This window comes from Talpa occidentalis, unplaced genomic scaffold (assembly GCF_014898055.3).
Source record: "Talpa occidentalis isolate TD23 unplaced genomic scaffold, MPIMG_talOcc4v2.1 talOcc4.17, whole genome shotgun sequence".
NCBI lineage: Eukaryota > Metazoa > Chordata > Mammalia > Eulipotyphla > Talpidae > Talpa > Talpa occidentalis.
The window spans coordinates 54964431-54982782 of NW_023601754.1; the positions used below are offsets into that span (position 1 = coordinate 54964431).

The 18352-nt window shown below is 63.8% G+C and overlaps 3 protein-coding genes and 1 non-coding gene across 7 annotated transcripts; 3 read left to right on the top strand and 1 right to left on the bottom strand.

Annotated features, from left to right (window-relative positions):
* Positions 1 to 2097: 2097 nt before the first annotated feature.
* On the bottom strand, positions 2098 to 2179 carry TRNAS-GCU (transfer RNA serine (anticodon GCU)). Its single transcript has one exon. It is a non-coding gene; the product is annotated as a tRNA-Ser (tRNA).
* A 401-nt stretch (positions 2180 to 2580) lies between these two features.
* Positions 2581 to 4757, top strand: B4GAT1 (beta-1,4-glucuronyltransferase 1). Its single transcript, XM_037518256.2, has 2 exons — positions 2581 to 3718; positions 3948 to 4757. Exons 1-2 carry the CDS (start codon positions 2663 to 2665, stop codon positions 4137 to 4139), a joined length of 1248 nt encoding a protein of 415 aa, XP_037374153.1. The 5' UTR covers positions 2581 to 2662; the 3' UTR covers positions 4140 to 4757.
* A 271-nt stretch (positions 4758 to 5028) lies between these two features.
* Positions 5029 to 11343, top strand: BRMS1 (BRMS1 transcriptional repressor and anoikis regulator). 4 transcript variants are annotated; one of them, XM_037517520.2, is made up of 10 exons: positions 5029 to 5115; positions 7532 to 7677; positions 7759 to 7849; positions 7975 to 8102; positions 8232 to 8311; positions 8392 to 8488; positions 8932 to 9024; positions 9967 to 10031; positions 10455 to 10494; positions 10841 to 11343. In XM_037517520.2, exons 2-10 carry the CDS (start codon positions 7539 to 7541, stop codon positions 10846 to 10848), a joined length of 741 nt encoding a protein of 246 aa, XP_037373417.1. In that variant the 5' UTR covers positions 5029 to 5115; positions 7532 to 7538; the 3' UTR covers positions 10849 to 11343. The 4 variants fall into 4 exon arrangements, with proteins under 4 accessions (XP_037373417.1, XP_037373418.1, XP_054553430.1 ...); XM_054697455.1 differs by lacking the exon at positions 5029 to 5115 and adding an exon at positions 5365 to 5493; XM_054697456.1 differs by lacking the exon at positions 5029 to 5115 and adding an exon at positions 5502 to 6699.
* An 884-nt stretch (positions 11344 to 12227) lies between these two features.
* On the top strand, positions 12228 to 18031 carry RIN1 (Ras and Rab interactor 1). The gene is made up of 10 exons (XM_037517522.1): positions 12228 to 12313; positions 12447 to 12627; positions 12712 to 12826; positions 12910 to 12982; positions 13078 to 13169; positions 13307 to 14062; positions 14277 to 14582; positions 14881 to 15012; positions 15132 to 15283; positions 15996 to 18031. The coding sequence occupies exons 1-10, from the start codon at positions 12228 to 12230 to the stop codon at positions 16488 to 16490; spliced, it is 2388 nt and encodes a 795-aa protein (XP_037373419.1). The 3' UTR covers positions 16491 to 18031.
* Positions 18032 to 18352: the final 321 nt, after the last annotated feature.

Consider the following 18352-nt stretch of genomic DNA (forward strand, 5'->3'; position numbering starts at 1 on the left):
AGGGGGAGTCACGCGTATGCCCTGATCAATTGTCACCCCGTGGGAGTGCCGGCCTGGCACCGCCAGATCTTCAGAATCTAAAGCAGAAGTTGAAGAGCTAGACTTTATGTGAAACCTCCTGATTCACCAAAGTTAACAGCAGATGTGATTCATTTTTAAACACTGAGAAGGTTAAAGAAAATCCATCTGGCAACAAATCTGGCTTCTGACCTCCAGTTTGCCAGGCCTGGGCTGCCAATTTCTCTCCCTCCTGGCACGGGTCACTAGGGAAATCTGCCAAAGGCAGCACCCGAGTCTTCTGCAAGGTCCCCTTGCCGGCCTCACTAGGGCCCTGGTGGAGGCAGGTGCTCAGTAGGCACGCCAATTCTCCGGTCTCCTGGTCAACTTCCTACCCAACACCCTTGGCTCCCCAGTGCCTCCCAAGTCTGGAGCTCACGGTCCTCCCCGGGGTGCTCCAGGGCACCCTCCCGAGAGTCACAGCGCTGATCAACGATGATATATTTATTGACTATGTGGTGGAAGTACCTGCCTCCCCACAGTGCCTCGCCTTCTGAAGAGTTCCCTGGATCAATTATTCCACTCTCATTAAAGCACCTTCTGGGAAATATAGGCGAAACACTACGTGATTTGCACATCAAAGACATCTTTACAGACACATCACCCAGAGCAGTGATAGTGAAGGCAAAGATCAACAGCTGGGACTCCATCAAATTAAAGAGCTTCTGCACAGCAAAAGAGACAATAACCAAAACAAAGAGAAACCCCACCAACTGGGAGAACATTTTTGCACACAACACTAATGATAAAGGATGATCACAAAAATCTGCAAAGAGCTGATGAGACTCAACACAAACAAAGAAAATAATCCTGTCAAACAATGGGCAGAAGTGCTAAAAAGAAACTTCTCTAAAGAGGAAATGAAAATGGCCAACAGTCATATGAAAAAATGTTCAACATCACTTGTCATCAGGGAAATGCAAATCAAAACTACCATGAGATACCATCTTACACCAGTGAGAATGGCACATATTAAAAAAACTAGCAACAACAAATGTTGGTGAGGGTGTGGAGAAGAAGGAACTCTCCTGCACTGCTGGTGGGAGTGCACACTGGTCCAACCACTATGGAGAGCTGTGTGGAGATTTCTGGACCTACTAAACATAGAGCTTCCATAGGATCCAGCAATTCCACTCCTAGGTATTTATCCAAAGGACACAGAAACATCCATTCCAAAGAGCACCTGCACCCCTATGTTTATAGCAGCACTGTTTACAATAGCTAAGCTTTGGAAACAACCCAAATGCCCAAAAATAGATGACTGGATCAAGAAGATGTGGTCCATACACACCATGGAATATTACTCAGCCTTCAAAAAAGATAAACACATGCCATTTGCAGCAACATGGATGGCGCTGGAAGGGATCATGCTCAGCGAAATAAGCCAGAAAGAAAAAGAAAAATACCGGATGGTCTCACTCATAGCAGGAATCTAGAAAACTTAAATAAGGGACCAGGAAAATGAATAACTATAAAAAAGTGAAAATCAAAATCAACAAAAAACTATGAACCAGAGACACATTATGGGGGTGGGGGCGGGGAGGGGAGGGATTGGGGTCAAAATAAAGGGGTTGCAATTATATGGGGAATATAAAAATAAAATTTATTTTTAAAAAATAAATAAAGCACCTTCTGCACCTTGGCAGGTGTTAAAATATTTGCGGTGTGTAGTGGGGAGGGGGGAAATACAAGTTCGCGCCCTGGGAGAAGTTCTGGGGAGGGGAACCAGCGGGGTGAACACAGTAATCAAACACTCCACCACCACCAGCCCAGGTCCCACCACTTTAGAACAGGGGGTGGCACGAGCCCCTCCACTTGCTGCAGATAACAGACACCCGCCCCCAATTCAGCAGCGGCCAGAATGGCGGCTGCACCGGCTCCAAGGCCTCTCTCCAGGGAGACGCACCAGCGCACCTCGCACCCCGCCCAGCGGGCTCAGGCGACCGCGAGCGAAGGCGAGCGCGGCCCGGCTCCCCCACCCCGCAGCTCCCGGCCGGGGGGACTGGAAAAGGAAGTCTCACTCCCCGCGTAAAACACGGCCGACGAGGATGGGATTCGAACCCACGCGTGCAAAGCACAATGGATTAGCAGTCCATCGCCTTAACCACTCGGCCACCTCGTCCCGCCGGGCGCGCCCCTTGCGCGCGCCCCTATCCCCGCCGCGCGCCGCGGCTCCCGGCCGCCTCGACCCGCTCCCGGGCGCCCCGCGGGGAGTCGCGCGGGGAAGCGGCTCCTGCGTGCCCGCCGCCCGCCGCAGCCGTCCTCCGCCGGCAGCAGCTGGGTTCTGCCCCGGGTCCCCGACCCCGGGACGGGCGCGCGCGGGCTGCAGGACGCGCTGGGCCGGGGGTCGCGCCCCCAGCTCGCCGGAGGGGCGCGCGGCCGGGCGGGGCGCGGGCGGGCGGGCGGGCGGCGGCGGGCGGCTGCAGTTGCTCCTCCCGGCGCGCAGGGGGCGCGCGGGCGCGCGCAGGGGGCGGGGCCGGCGCGGGGCTCGGCTGGCCTCGGCTGCCTTCGGCGGCGCTCGGCAGGCTGCGGTAAATCCGGGCTCGCCGCGGCTGGCGGAGGCTGCGGCCCGGTGGTCCCTGCTGCGCGCCCCGAGCCCGGAGCCATGCAGATGTCCTACGCCATCCGGTGCGCCTTCTACCAGCTGCTGCTGGCCGCGCTGATGCTGGTGGCGATGCTGCAGCTGCTCTACCTGTCGCTGCTGTCCGGGCTGCACGGGCAGGAGGAGCAAGAGCAGTATTTCGAGTTCTTTCCCCCGTCCCCGCGGTCCGTGGACCAGGTCAAGGCGCAGCTGCGCACCGCGCTGGCCTCCGGAGGCGTCCTGGACGCCAGCGGCGACTACCGCGTCTACAGGGGCCTGCTGAAGACCACCATGGACCCCAACGACGTGATCCTGGCCACGCACGCCAGCGTGGACAACCTGCTGCACCTCTCGGGCCTGCTGGAGCGCTGGGAGGGCCCGCTGTCCGTGTCGGTGTTCGCGGCCACCAAGGAGGAGGCGCAGCTGGCCACGGTGCTGACCTACGCGCTGAGCAGCCACTGCCCCGATATGCGCGCCCGGGTCGCCATGCACCTCGTGTGCCCCTCGCGCTACGAGGCCGCAGTGCCCGACCCCCGGGAGCCCGGGGAGTTCGCCCTGCTGCGGTCCTGCCAGGAGGTCTTTGACAAGCTAGCTAGGGTGGCCCAGCCCGGGATCAATTACGCGCTGGGCACCAATGTCTCCTACCCCAATAACCTGCTGAGGAACCTGGCTCGTGAGGGGGCCAACTATGCCCTGGTAATCGACGTGGACATGGTGCCCAGCGAGGGGCTGTGGAGAGGCCTGCGGGAAATGCTGGATCAGAGCAAGCAGTGGGGCGGCACCGCACTGGTAGTGCCTGCCTTCGAGATCCGTCGTGCCCGCCGCATGCCCATGAACAAAAACGAACTGCTGCAGCTTTACCAGGTGGGCGAGGTTCGGCCCTTCTATTATGGGCTGTGCACACCCTGCCAGGCGCCCACCAACTACTCCCGCTGGGTCAACCTGCCAGAAGAGACCTTACTGAGGCCTTCCTACGTGGTGCCCTGGCAGGACCCCTGGGAACCATTCTACGTGGCTGGAGGCAAGGTGCCCACTTTCGATGAGCGCTTTCGGCAGTATGGCTTCAATCGCATCAGCCAGGTACCCTTAGGGGAGAAGGCCAGGGAAGGTGGGGTGGTGGGTTCAGGGAGCTGAATGGCCCTGGGTGGAAAGGGAGGATCATAGTTCAGGGGGCGGTCGGATGACACCTGTGGAAGATCCAGGATGCCTCCAGAGGGAGTAGTGTGGATGCTGGAGCATGACTTCGGGGATATAAGTCTAGGTCCTAGGAATGTCATCAAACTTAGCTGACCTGTCTTTCCCCCCACAGGCCTGCGAGCTGCATATGGCAGGATTTGATTTCGAGGTGCTGAACGAAGGTTTTTTGATTCATAAGGGTTTCAAAGAAGCCTTGAAGTTTCATCCCCAAAAGGAGGCTGAAAATCAGCACAATAAGATCCTTTACCGCCAGTTCAAACAGGAGTTGAAGGCCAAGTACCCCAACTCCCCCCGTCACTGCTGAGCTCTCCTACCCTAGTCTGAGAAGTCTCAGCCTCCTTAGGCCACCCTTCAGGCCTGACTGGGGTAAGAAATGTCACCCCACTTTCCGTGGTAGCTGTGGTGTTGGAACACTGGACTTGGGGTGCTGGGACCAAGTCCTAGCTTTACCACTAACTAGCTGTGTGGCCTTGAGCAAATCCCATTCCCTCTCTGAGCCTCAGTTACCCGGTCTGTAAAAAGGGAGGTGAGAATACCTACCTCACAGAACTGTTGGGAGGCTCAGGTGAGATGCTACATGTGAAAACATTCTGTAAGCTTCGTACAAATGTGAAGTATTATTAATATTATTACAGTATTATTATTGTTGTTGTTATTAACAATGGGGGGGGGTGGGCAGCAGCAGAGTGCAAAGTATGAATGGGGCAGAGCTGAGAAGTCTGAGTACCCAACAAAATAAGCTTTTCGGAAAGAAGTCACAGGACGGCGTTGAATTCCGTCCTTCACCTCGGTTCTCTCGGGCCTCCGCCCGCGGAGACGCTGGCGAAGGGGAGGGTCCGAGGTCGAGCCCCCCCACCCCAACAGGCTGGGCTGGGTTCTCTGCCTACCGCCGACAATGTGTAAATAAATACGTGTTCACACCTGCAGCTGACTCCGTTACTCTCCGAGGCGGGGGGCGGGGAGGTGCCGCCCCTTCTCCCCAGGCACGCCGCGGGGAGGCGACGGCGGCAGCCGGGCGCGGGCTCCCGCCGTCCCGGGCCCGGGAGAATCCCGTCCGTTGCTATGGCGACCGGCCCGCGGCGCGCCGGCGGCCCTCGCCCACCCTCGGCCAATGGCGAACTCCGGGGCCGGCGCCTCCTGGTGACGTACGCGGAAGTGCGAGCAGGCCCCGCCCCCGGGGGGCAGGACCGGCGCGGCGCTTCCGGGAACCGCCGGCGGCCCGTAGTCCCCGGTCCCCCTCCAGGAGTCGCGGACGCGAGGCCGAGGCCCCACTCCCCGCGGTGCGTATCGCCACCCCCGGCGCCCAGTTCGGCCTCGCCGGCCCGTCGATCGGAGCCGGCCCAAAGCGGCTCTGTAACCGGCCGCACGCGTGCGGGGCCGCTGGGCGCCACTGGCCGCGCCGCCGGTGATTCCCGCCGCCCGCGCCGGCGCCGAGGAGGGTGGAGCGGGGCGTGAGGCCCCCGGCGCGCCGCGGAGGGGCCGGGTTGGCCTCTTCGAGGGCGGGGAAGGGGCTGCCTTTCATGGAGGCCTACCCCGGGGACGCTGAGCCTGGGGGGAGGCATTGCTTGTGCACGGCGCCTGACAATTTGCTTGTCCCTGCCTGGCCCGTGCAGTCTTCAGCACTCAGCGGCCACGGCTGGCCTCGCTTCTTGCACCGGGTGAGGAGGGGTGGACCTGACTTAATTTAGCTCGTTCCGCAGAATCAGAGACAGCTGGCGGACAGACTCCCCCCTCTTCCCCTTCACTGCCGCCCTTTCTGGTTCGGAAAAGTAGGATTTATGTTGAATCACGCCAAGTAAATATACATGTATTTAACAGTGAAGAGGAATTGCAAACTGGGAACTTCGGGAGCTGAGGATTGAGAATGGGAAAGATGTGACTGGTGTAGAGAACCGAGTCAGAGTCAAATCATTTGTGAAATCTTCGAGGAAGCTGACTAAAGTGTCCGCCAGGCCAGTTGGACACAACTCAGATGGGTGTGGAGGAAGTTAACACTTTGGGGGTTAGTGGGACAACCACAAAGTAAAAGCCATCCCTGCCCCAGGAAAGTTTCTTGTGTTGAATTTGTATTTGTGAAATCTTCTAGTCATCACATGGGCCAGGACTGTGCTGGGCGGATAAGGCATTTGTGTAGCCCCTGCCTGGGCTGCAGAGACTTGAGAAGAGGCCAATGGAGAGAAGGGATAAGGAGAGCTAAGCATTTGATGAGGGCTTGGGCAGGGCGGCGGTGGCCAGAACAGCCGAAGAACCTCACTGTGGCCACAGACACTTCCTGGTCTTTCCCCAGTGGGCAGAGAGATCACGTTGATGGAGACAACTGTTTAGTCTCCTCTTGGGTGACTCGTGCCTGTCATCACTTTTCTGAAATTCTTCCTGTGACTTAGGGTCTTTCTTCCTCCACCTTTCCTTGATTTCCTTCTCCTGTGCCTCAGTGTCATCCTCTGCCCCTCTGGCGACCCGGGTGTCTCCACACATTCTGCCTTGCTAGCAGCATCCTCTCCCGAGGTCTGAGGAACTCACTCTATGCCAGCGAGCAGCTTCTGAGACTTAGGCCCCTGTGACCCCACCCCGCCTCGTGGCTCACCTCAGGGTCTTTGCACATGCTACTCACTCTGCTTGGAATGTCTCTTCTGGCCTGCTCGGCTCATCTGGCCGTCTTCCTTTGGACACCCTCGCGGCTGCAAGGAGCTCCGGGTCCCAGGTGTTTGCCTCTCCCATTCACCCCCGCTCTTAACTCTTATCACACCCTAGTAACGGAGCTTCTTTGCCTCTCTCTCCCAGGAACTTGCAGGCTCCTTGAGGCCAGAGCCTGCCACACTGCCCGGGACCAAGCGTAGCTTAGGTTTTCCTGGAGCGTTAGATGCGTGAGTTCGGGAGGGAATGTTACCAGTGTTCTGTGTTGCCGAGAAGTCAGTAAGAGACGCGCTGAGAGACAGCAGTGGCCGCAAGGACAGCAGCGGCCACAAGGGATCCTGTAGTGGGTTAACTCCAGGATCCCTGTCAGCTGAGCGCGATGATAGGGAAACAGACTGAGACGAGTGGGAGGTGGAGATGGGCGCGGAGCACGTCTGCGCCCAGAACTTTGAAAGTGTGGCTGGGAGGCGGGAAACGGAGAGCGGTTAAGTGGAATGGGGTGAGGTTTTTGCTGCTGCTGTTTCCGAATGGCGGCAGCTGCCCGGGCAGGCGTGAAGTCTCACAGGAAGCAGCCACCAAGAAACAGTGGAAGATGCAGATGGGGGTGGACCGCGGGTGACCCCGGGTGCCAGAGGAGGCAGGAGAAGGGATTTGACCCGGAGCGCAGTGAGAAGCCGAGGATGGTGGAGCTGGGTGCAGAGCACCCGTCCCCGGCAGAAGGAACAGCAGGGGTGCGCGGTGTGGCCTGTGAGCACTGGCCCTCAGAAGGGAACTGGACCACGCCAGGCGCCCTGGGAGCCCTGTCAGAAGTTTGGCTCCTCCTGTCAGCAGTGGGATCCACCTTCCCCTTGCTTGAGGGCGGGCTAGGATGGGCGGCACCGCTGTGTCCAAGGGCACAGCACCTCGGGGCTCCTGTTCTGGGAGACGCACCTGCCCGCCCAGAGCGCGCTTGGGTGTGGCCGCCCGGCCCTTCCCTGGCCGCGGGTCAGGCCCGGCCACCCCGCCACTTTCACGCCCGGAGCCGCGGGCCATGGTGAGTGACGGCTCCCCCCGCCCCCCCAGCACCCAGATGCCCATCCAGCCCCCGAGTAAAGACGCTGAAGAGATGGAGGCCGAGGGCGATTCCGCTGCCGAGATGAATGGCGAGGAGGAGGAGAGCGAGGAGGAGCGCAGCGGCAGCCAGACGGAGTCTGAGGAGGAGAGCTCTGGTGGGTGAGCCCCTGCGCCCACCCTGCCCCCGCACCTCCCTGCACCCCCGCCCCCGCCCCCTGACGGGCCTCTCGCCCCAGAGATGGACGACGAGGACTATGAGCGGCGCCGCAGCGAGTGCGTGAGCGAGATGCTGGACCTGGAGAAGCAGTTCTCGGAGCTGAAGGAGAAGTGAGCGCGGCTGGGCTGGCACGCGGGGAGGCCGGTGGGGAGGCCGGCAGGGAGGCCGGCGGGGTGCCCCAGCGAGCAAGCGCTCTGCATGTTTGAGGGATGAGCAAATGGGTGTTACCTCCCAGGTTGTTCAGGGAGCGACTGAGTCAGCTGCGGGTGCGGCTGGAGGAAGTGGGGGCTGAGAGAGCACCCGAATACACAGAGCCTCTGGGGGGGCTGCAGAGGAGCCTCAAGATTCGCATTCAGGTGGCAGGTCTGTGGGTTGTCCTGTGCGCCCGGCCCGGTCTGCCCCCACCCTGTTCCCCTTGCGGAGGCCATGGTGCTCTCCCCGCCCCCCCGCCCCCCCCAGCCGTGCAGGGCCTCCCTTTCCCTCCCTCCGCAGGGATCTACAAGGGCTTCTGTCTGGACGTGATCAGGAATAAATACGAGTGTGAACTTCAGGGGGCCAAACAGCACCTGGAGGTGACTGGCAGGGATGGGTGCGCAGGTGGGGGGCTGAGGCCTCCCCTCCCCTCAGCTCACCTGCTCCCCACCCCTCCCAGAGTGAGAAGCTGCTGCTGTACGACAGCCTGCAGGGGGAGCTGCAGGAGCGCATCCAGAGGCTGGAGGAGGACCGCCAGAGCCTGGACCTCAGCTCTGGTGAGGACTTGGGCACCCCTGCCTCACCCAGTGCCCTCGCCCAACCCTGCATGCCCAAGGGAGTGGCAAGAGGACCTGCCTCGTGGGTCACTGTGGACAGTGGGGGCGCAGGGAACGTGGGTGGCTGTCCTCTGCCCCTGCTTTCCGGAGGGAGGTGTCACTCTGACACAAGGCAGCCACAGGGCCCTCCCCGGTGCCCACGTTCATATGGGGCCCTGGGGGGCAGCAGTGGTCATCACCCCACCACCCACTAGACCAGTGGAAAAGCCGAGGCTTCCCAAAGTGCCGTGACCCCTTTCCCGGGGCCCCAGCTTCCCGCCCCAGCCCAAGCTTCCCTCCACTTTCTCGGGGGAGGTGGTGCCGGGGAAGGGCTGGCCTGGCCCAGAGGAGGGCACCTGGGAGCAGGGTTCACGCTTGGTCCTGACTCGGGTGTGGGGGCACAGAGTGGTGGGGCGACAAACTGCAAGCCAGAGGCAGCTCCAAGACCTGGGACGCCCTGCCGCCCAGCAAGAGGAAGAAGGCGCCCCTCGTTTCTGGTATCCTTCTGCCCACGGCACCTGCGCCAGGCAGGACGGCAGGGTCGGAGCCAGACCTGGGGCGGGGGCACGGCAGGCAGAGTCAGACCAGACCTGTTTGCCAGCACCCTGCCCAGAGGAAGCCGGCTCGCAGGGCCAGTTGTGGGCTTCTGGGCTCTGCACCCAAGAAATAGACACACAGACTTCCCCTGACTTCCTGAGTGAGGTTCCCTCAGAAGGCCCCCAAGATACCCCTCACTGCCAGCCTCTGCTCACTCCCTCCCTCCTCTCGGCCTGCGGTGCCAGTAAGGTGCTCATCCCACATGTTGCCTCCTCCACGAAGCCTCTCCCGTCTCTCCCGGTGGCTGTGGTTTCTGGCGTGCTGTGGGATAGTTGCCTCTGTCCTGCCCGAGGCCTGAGCCTGGAGTCCAGGCCTGCAGTGCTTCACCCCTGCTCACACACAGACGAGCTGAACGGATCCCCGTCCCGTCCACCCCCAGTACAGCCGCAGCAGCCAGGTTTCAGGTTCTGGCAGGGCACAGGGAATCTGGCTGACAGCGACTTGTGGGTGAAGGGGAGGAGACATCCGTCACAGCAGTGGTCCCCTGGGGGGTGGGGACCTGACACCCGAGGAAGGTTTTCAGGATGAAGTGGAGGAAAGGGAGGGGGCGGGGTGGGAGGAGCAGCCAGGTCCCCGAGAGGGTGGGATGACCCTTGGGGCTGGAGGGGAGGGGAGGGGAGGCAGGCCTGGGGCTTGGGGCTCCCTGCCCCCCACCCCCCCACCCCCCGTGAACGCAGTGAAATAGGCTGTGGGTTCCTAAGGTCCTGGGGCTTAGAGGAAGGAGGGAGGGCATAAGCCCCCAGCTCCCCTCCCCAACATCCCCTGCACCACCTCTACGAGTACTGGGGTGCCCACTCCCTGCCCCCTCCCCTGCGCTTCCTGCTTCCTTGACCTGGCCACAGGCCCCTACATCGTGTACATGCTGCAGGAGATCGACATCCTGGAGGACTGGACGGCCATCAAAAAGGTGGGACCCTGCTGTCTGCTTCCCCCACCCTGCCTGGGGGCGGGACTGCCAGTGTGGCTCCCCCACCCGACACCAGCCTGCGTGGGCTTTCTGGGGGTCTGGGAGCTCTGTTCAGCCCTTGACTCCCCGGCCTCGGCCCAGGCACCTAGCACTGCTGGCAGCTCCCAGGTGCCCTGCCCTCCCCAGAGGAGGGGATTTCTAGTCAATGTCAGCCCTTCGTATTCCAGGGCAGGTTTTTGGGGGGTGGGAGGGGGGTGCTGAGAAGTAGCTGGGCCAAGAGACCACAGCAGAGCTTCACCTATAAAAGGTCTTACGCTCCCCATCCCTCTGGGTGGAGCACCCCCCCTGCCTCCCCAGAGAGGCTGGTGTGGGAGCACCTTGCCCAGCTCACACAGGCTCTTGGTGCTTTTCTCCTCCCACCAGGCCAGGGCCGCCGTGTCCCCACAGAAGAGGAAGTCAGAAGGTAAGAACCACAGGGGCTGCTCAACCTCCCCGGCCCAGCCTCCAGGGAGAGCGCCCAGAGAGAGGCCGTGTCTGATCAGTGGCCTGCTAGCTTTGGGGTGATCTGGGCTTGAGAGCACGGTGAGGGACTGGGGAGTAGGAACCAGGGTAGGGCGGGGAAGCTCTAGGTTGATGGGGCCAGGAGATAGAGCCCCTGCTGGGCTTAGTCCCGGAGGGCTGGAACGCTGAGCCCCTGGCTGAAGGCCGAGGCAAGGCCTGCACGGTGGGCCCCCAAATGAAGCAGCTGCCTCCCTCCTGGCTCAGCTTCCACCGCCCACAATGACTTTTTTCTTCCCATGTGCCCCCAGGACCTTGACCCTGCATTTCACAGCCAAGGGACCCCCGGAGCAACTGGCACCCAACCCAGGATGTGCATTATCCTGCTGCAGAAAGTCTGATGGCAACAAGCTCAGGCTTGGCTGTTGGCTCCAGTGTTCTGCTGGGCCCCCTCCAGCCAGCACTGGGCTCGACTCCTCTGCTCCTCCTCTGGGCCCTGGACACTGGGGCCTGCAGCTGCCCTGGGCAGGAAAGACTGTCTCAGCCAGCCCCATGGTCCTTCCCTGTGCCCACCCAAAACATGTGCGTTTCTTGAGCCAAAGCCGCATCCTTCCTGCTCACCTCGCACCTGGCTCCCGCCCCTGAGCCAGTGAGCTGTGTGGGGACTTTGATCCAGAAATGATGGGGGCCTGGCCATCGCCGCTCAGCCAGGCTCCCCAGGTCTTCTCGGGGCGGTTCTTGGTGTCTGCCTCCCAGCTTTCGGGGACTGGATTAAAGCCTCTCCTGGGACTTCGGTGTGACACTCGTGTCTGATTTATCTCGCAAGGGGATCAGAGCCCCCAGTGGGAACACCGGAGACAGGTCGTCTCTTCTGGGGTCTCTGCTGTATGACTCCACTTCTCACCACCCAGGGAGCACGGGCTGGGGGAGGGAGCTGGGCCCTGGACTGCCTGGCGCTGGGGAGCAGACTCTGAAGCAACACGTGGCCTGGGTGGGGCGGGGGCTGGGCGCTGGGAGAGCGGGTCAGGTCTGCACCTGCCCCAGCGGCTGGGCAGATTGGCAAGGCGGGCCGGGAGGGCCTGCGTGCGTGGGAGGCAGCCGGCAGCAGCGCCATGTGCTGACGACCTCACAGCCAGACTCCCCCGTTTCGAGTGTTAGAACCACCCCCAGAACCTCAGTTAAGCAAAGGGGTTCGTTCCCATGGAGACAGCGCATCCTTTCTCCATGGCAACCCGAAAACCCAACACCAACTTAGGCTCAGGGATGAGTCACCCGTGGCCGACAGGGGGCGCTCGCCCGCCAGGCTGACCCCGAGCGCGGGACTCGGGAGCCACGGGCCGCGCGGAAAGGTGCTTCAAGGGCGAGGCCGAGGGGCCGGGGCCGAGCCCCGCTTTTAACCCCTTCCCGGCCGCCCGCGCGGGGGGAGCAGGCGGGCGCGGCCGCGGAGCTCTGCGTGGAGGCGGCGGCCCCGCAGCTGGGCGCTCCGAGCGCCGCACGGAGGGGTCCCGGCCCGCAGGCGGGGCCCGGCGCGGAGAGGGCGTGGCCGGCGCGCGGCCCGAGCGGCCGCCGAGAGTGAACCGCGGGCGCGACGGGGCGCGCCGCCCGCAGGAAGTGTTACTCACCGCCGGGAATGCGCGCGCGCCCGCCGGGGGTGATTCTCTTCCTGCGCCCCGCGAGACGGCACCGGAGCGCCCGGCCATGGAAGCCCCGGGGCAGCCCGGGCGGGGCGCCTTCCGAGCCCCCAGCCCGTCCAGCTCCGCTCCCGGCCACCTGCAGAGGGAAAAGTTAGTGGAGTCGGAGGCCGGCGGCGCGGGGGCCGGGAGGGACGCGGGGCAGCGCCGCCTCGGGCAGGGGCGGGGGGCGGCCGGGCGGGCGCGCCGGCCCCGGCCCCGGCCCAGCTCTGGTGCCCGCCCCCAGGCCCGCCCAGGACCCGCTGTACGACGTGCCCCAGGCCGGCGGGGCGCAGGCAGGTGGGCCCCAGCGGCCCGGGCGCGCCGTGAGCCTGCGGGAGCGCCTGCTGCTCACCCGGCCCGTGTGGCTGCAGCTGCGGGCCAACGCGGCGGCCGCTCTGCACACGCTGAGGACCGAGCCCCCGGGGGTGAGTCGCCCGACCTGGGGCCGCTGGCAGAGGTTGGGTGGGCGAGGCGGCGGCTCGGAGCCCTGAGTCTCCGGCCACTCGCAGACGTTCCTGGTGCGGAAATCTCACACTCGCCAGTGCCAAGTCCTGTGCGTGCGACTCCCCGAGGCCAGCGGCCCCTCCTTCGTCTCCAGCCACTGCATCCAGGAGAGCCCCAGGGGTGAGAGGGGCAGGCCCGGCAGGAGGGGGCTAGAGGCCGGCATGGGGGTTCCGCAGGGAACTCCCTCACTTCCCATCTCTCAGGGGTCTCCTTGGAGGGCTCCGCGCTTGCGTTCCCGGACCTGGTCCAGCTCATCTGCACCTACTGCTATGCCCGGTGAGCCGCCCGCTCCCCGGGCACCCGCTGCTCTCTGCCCCGGCAGTCAGGAGCACCCCTTGCCCCTGACTTTCTGCTCCCCTCTCTGGCCTCAGGGACATCCTTCTCCTCCCACTCCAGCTCCCCAGAGCCATCCGCCACGCAGCCACCCACAAGGAGCTGGAAGCCATCTCCCATCTAGGCATTGGTAAGGTCTCCCCTGCTACCACTGCCCAGATGGGCCAGCCGAGGGCAGGGAGGCACACCGCCCGGGGCCTGTGCCTTTCCCCGGGTCAGTGCCCTCCCCAAACTTCCTCCAGGCTCCAATTAGTGCCTCTCCCCTAGAGTTCTGGAGCTCCTCCCTCAACACCAAGGCTCAGCCTGGCCCCTCCGAAGGCCCGTTGCTGCCCCGGCTGAAGCCCCGGTCCCCGCAGGAGCTGGACCAGGGCACCGGAGCCGCCCTGTGCTTCTTCAACCCCCTGTTCCCAGGGGACTTGGGCCCCACCAAGCGGGAGAAATTCAAGAGGAGCTTCAAAGTGCGGGTGTCCACGGAGACCTCTAGCCCCCTGTCTCCTCCGGCCGTGCCTCCTCCCCCGGTCCCCGTGCTGCCAGGGGCAGCCCCCCACCAGACAGAACGGCTGCCTCCTCACCAGCTGCTGCGGAGGGAGAGCTCAGTGGGGTACCGAGTACCCAGCAGCGGCGGCAGCGGCGGGGCCAGCCCTGGTCTCCCTCCCCTCCCCTCCCTGCAGGAGGTGGACTGCGGCTCCCCCAGCAGCTCAGAGGAGGAAGGGGCCCCGGGAGTGTCTGGGGGAAGCCCAGCCACCTCACCCCATCTGGGCCGCCGCCGGCCTCTGCTTCGCTCCATGAGCGCCGCCTTCTGCTCGCTGCTGGCGCCCGAGCGGCAGGTGGGCCGCGCTGCGGCCTCGCTGATGCAGGATCGGCACACGGCCGTGGGCCAGCTGGTGCAGGACCTGCTCACCCAGGTGCGGGCGCGCCCCGAGCCCCGGGAGCTGCAGGGCGTCCGCGAGGCGCTGAGCCGGGCCCGGGCCATGCTGAGCGCGGAGCTAGGCCCTGAGAAGCTGCTGCCACCGGAGAGGCTGGGTGAGACCCCAGCCCGGGCCAGGCCGGTCCACGCTCTCCTTCCTCCGCCATGCTGGCCTGAGTCTGTTCTGCCACCGCACGAACCACCTTGTCTCAGCGCCGAGCAAGGGGTTCCCAGCTTGCCAAGATCCTCCTCCTCCTCTTCTCCCCCCCTCCCCCCCACCCCTTCAGGACTCTGCCCCTGGGGACCCTGACCCCTGCCTGTTCTCCCCAGAACGCGTCCTGGAGAAGTCTCTGCATCGCTCTGTGCTCAAGCCTCTCAGGCCCATCCTGGCGGCCCGCCTGCGGCGCCGGCTCTCTGCGGACGGCTCCCTGAGCCGCCTGGCGGAAGGCCTCCGCCTGGCCCGGACCCAGGGCCCCGCGGCCTTTGGCTCCCACCTGAGCCTGCCCTCCTCGGTGGAGGTGGAGCAGGTGCGCCAGAAGCTGCTGCAGCTGCTCCGCTCCTACTCGCCCAGTGCCCAGGTCAAGCGGCTCCTGCAGGCCTGCCAGCTGCTCTACGTGGCACTGAGAACCCAGGCTGGTGCGCCTCCACGGCCCCCAGGCAGGCCCCCCCCGCGGTCAGAGGCAGGCCCCCACAGGCAGAGGCTCCAGCAGGGGGGCTATGGGTCCAACCACCCCATCTCACAGATGGTGAAACTGAGGCCTGGAGAGCACTGTCCTCTCCCTGGTACCCCCCCCCCTTGCCTGCCACAGAGCCTGCACTGCCCAGGGCCCAGCAGGGAGAGGCGAGGGGTGCCCTTCCCAGTCCGAGACCAGGACTGAACGCTGCCCCCGGCTTCCCAGAGGAGCCTGAAGCTTCCTCCTCCACCACCCCACAGGGGAGGGCGCGGGGGCTGATGAGTTCCTCCCGCTGCTGAGCCTGGTCCTGGCCCAGTGCGACCTTCCTGAGCTGCTTCTGGAGGCCGAGTACATGTCGGAGCTGCTGGAGCCTGCCCTGCTCACTGGAGAGGGTGAGGGACGCCCGCGCCTCCCTGCCCGCCGGGGAGAGCACCCTGAGGCCACAGGGAAGGGCAGTGGGAGCCAGCCCCCACCCCCGCCTGAGTGGCCTCCTACCCACCCCCGGTCCCAGGTGGCTACTACCTGACCAGCCTCTCGGCCAGCCTGGCCCTGCTGAGCGGCCTGGACGAGGCCCACAGCCTCCCCCTGACCCCCTCACAGGAGCTGCAGCGCTCCCTCCGCCTCTGGGAGCAGCGCCGCCTGCCTGCCACCCACAGCTCCCAGGTAAAAGCCCACACGCCCTCCCGGCCCAGGGCAGGGGGGCATCTGGGGCAGCCCCTCCTTTACCCAGGGGGCAGCAGGGAGAGGCCACTCCGCGTAGCAGACACAGCAGTCAGGGGCACGGGCCAAAGGTAGCCTTTCACAAGACAGTTCATTCTACCCTCTGGGGCCTCAGCCCCGAGCTGGCACAGGGCCCATGAGGACACTGAGACCTGGCCTGGAGGGGGACAGACAAGGATTCCGGCCCAGACCCAGGCCTCTGCCCCAGCTGGAGCTCTGTCCCCCTCCCCACCCTGTCTGGGCTCAGGCCTGCGGTCCTCAGGGCGGCCCCTGCCCTGCCCCCACCGTGCCCTCCATCCAAGCCAGTCAGGGGCCCTTCCCAGACTTGGGCGACAGCGCAGACTTCGCAGCCAGATTCAAATCCTAACTGCCACTTTCTGGTTGGGGAAGCTTGGGGAGGGGAGGTAACACTTCTGTGCCCCAATTTTCTCATCTATAAAATGGGGTGATAGCAGCCACCCCCTGGGCTTGAAGTGAGGCTTGAGGGAGCCCCCTGGGAACTCAGCTGTCCCAACGGTCTTTGCCAATTGCTTTTGCTCCACTCCTCCCGCCCCCACCCCCAGCAGCCCTGGGGCCTATGCTGGCACCTCAGGCCAGAGAGCCAGGTGCCCCCCAGGCAGGGCTGAGGTCCTGTTTTGATTCTCTTTCCACACAGCACCTCCTCCGAGTGGCCTATCAGGACCCCAGCAGTGGCTGCACCTCCAAGACCCTGGCCGTGCCCCCAGGGGCCTCGATCGCCACCCTGAGCCAGCTCTGTGGCACCAAGTTCCGGGTTCCCCAGCCTGGCATGTTCGGCCTCTACCTGTACAAGGAGCAGGGCTACCAGCGCCTGCCCCCCGGGGTCCTGGTCCACAGGCTCCCCACCACCGGCTACCTCGTCTACCGCAGGGCAGAGTGGCCTGAGGCCCCAGAGGCCTCCCCTGGGGCAGCGACAGAGACGGCCAGTGGGGAGCCAGAGGTAGGGGGCAAGGAGGGGGAAAAAAGGGGCAGGGGAGGTAGTGATATCGAAGTCAAAGCCAGCCCCAGGGACAGCAGGGGAGAGTCTGAGGCAACTGTGGAGGGGGCCAAGGAGGGTGAGGGCCAGGCCAGGGGAACTCCTGCTCAGCCAGGGGGGCCAGAGGCAGAGGGAAGTGGGGTGGCAGAGGAATAGCTGGAAGTGGCCAGAGTGTCTTGGGGCAGGAGGCTCAGCCTGCAGGGAAGGCCTTTTAGAGCCACCAGCCACACTCGCCCTTCACCGTCCTCACCCCAGGGCCTTTCCGGTGTCTGCCACCACCTGTTTATCTCTGTGATCACACCTGCTGGGCGAGCACTTGGGTTGGGCACATCTAGGACACTGGAGTAAAAACTCAGGGGGCTTGGAGGACCTCACGGCAAGGGCCAAGGCCCCTTGCCTCTTGTCCTTCTCCCCTGCTGGAGGTCGGCTGGCCAGCAGCGGAGAGTGCCCGACCTCTGGAGCTGCGGAGGGCCTCTGTCAGGCTCTTTCTGCAATGCCCCCACCCCCTTAGAGAGGGGTACAGCCTAGAGTAGGGCTACTGCCCAAAAAGCCCACTCCAGGCTGGGGCTTCAACGCTCTGAAGAGTTCCACCCTCTCTGGGGGACTCAGGGAGGCAGCAAGGGTTTGGGGCCCCCAGCCCACCTGGATCAGGAGCACCTCCAAGCCTGTATACTCACCTGTGAAGCTGCTGACCTGCCCCCCCACCCAGAAGTCCACCAGGGCTGGAGCTCAGGCCAAACTGAGCTCAGACCAGGGGGTAGGGAGGGAAGGGGTGGGATGGGAGCAGCGCCCCCACCCTCCAAGCGCCTGTTCTTGCAATGACCCGAGGGTATGTTCATCCAGGGGAACCCGGGAGGGCAGCTCCCAGCGAGGAAGCACCAAGTCCCAATCTTCCGCCCAGGTGGGAAGTCCTGCCAGGCAGGCTGGCATCCCAAGGGACCCGGACAGGAGAGATACCACCACTGGCAGGGAGAGAGGCTTCCCTCTCTCCAAGTGGAGGCGGGGGACTTTAAAAGCATTTCTCTGCACTTAACATACTGGGATTGCAGAAGAGCTTTATGGGAGGCAGGGCGGGGCATATTACCCACCGAAGCTCAGGAAAGTGACCCAGCACTTTCCTGGGCTCCCCCACCCAAACCTGGGCTCAGGTCCCAACTACATCCTCTATTCTAAGACACCTGTAAATTAACCCTCCAGGCCCAGCAGCCCCAAAGGCAGCCCTAGGTGCCCAGAGCATCAGCAAACCCCAGCAAAGAACAAGCCAGAGACGACCACTAGGTGGCGCGCGTGGCTCGAGAAGCTGCGGAAGAAGTGTGGGGGGGGGGTGCTGTGACTCCAGGGCCCCAGCAACCCAGTGGTCACAGGTTATGACAGGCATCCTGGAATGGAGGCCGAGGCTGCAGGCCCCAGCTCCCCTGGAGTCAGGGGATCCTGGGGGTCAGACACTGATCACAAAGGGATACCAGCCCGCATGTCGGACACACGCAAGGTCCAAGCCCAGACCTTCGAGTCAGACCATCCAGACACAGCCCAGGTGCAGGGCTCCCAGATTTCCCCAGAGGCCACTGGCAGCCCTTACCTCTCCATTTCTCGCCGGCAGGGATCCCCCGGCTCTTTTGTTTGCCTTCCCTCCCCCATGACTACCCCCAGCGCCTGGCACAGTGCTGGACACTCCATGGGCGCTCAATAAATGTTATCTGCTGATTGGAGTCTGATAATAAGCCACTGGCAGCGAGGTGGGAAGCAGGGAGGCCTAGGGAGGGCAGGGTTCTGGGAACCAAACAGGATGTCTGCAGTTCAGTCCCAGAGGAAGAACCTGGAGTAGCTGATAGGGGGGTGCTCCCAGAACCCCAGGGCCGGATGCGGAGCTGTCTCACGGGAACTAGGGCTGGCTGAATCGGCTGGGCCCCTGCCTTGCGGGCCTCTGCGACCCCGCCCACGCCTGTCCGGTGCTCAGGCCTAATTCCTGGCCCTGGGAATCCGGCCACCCCTGGCAGTGGCTCCCTGGCTGGAGCCCT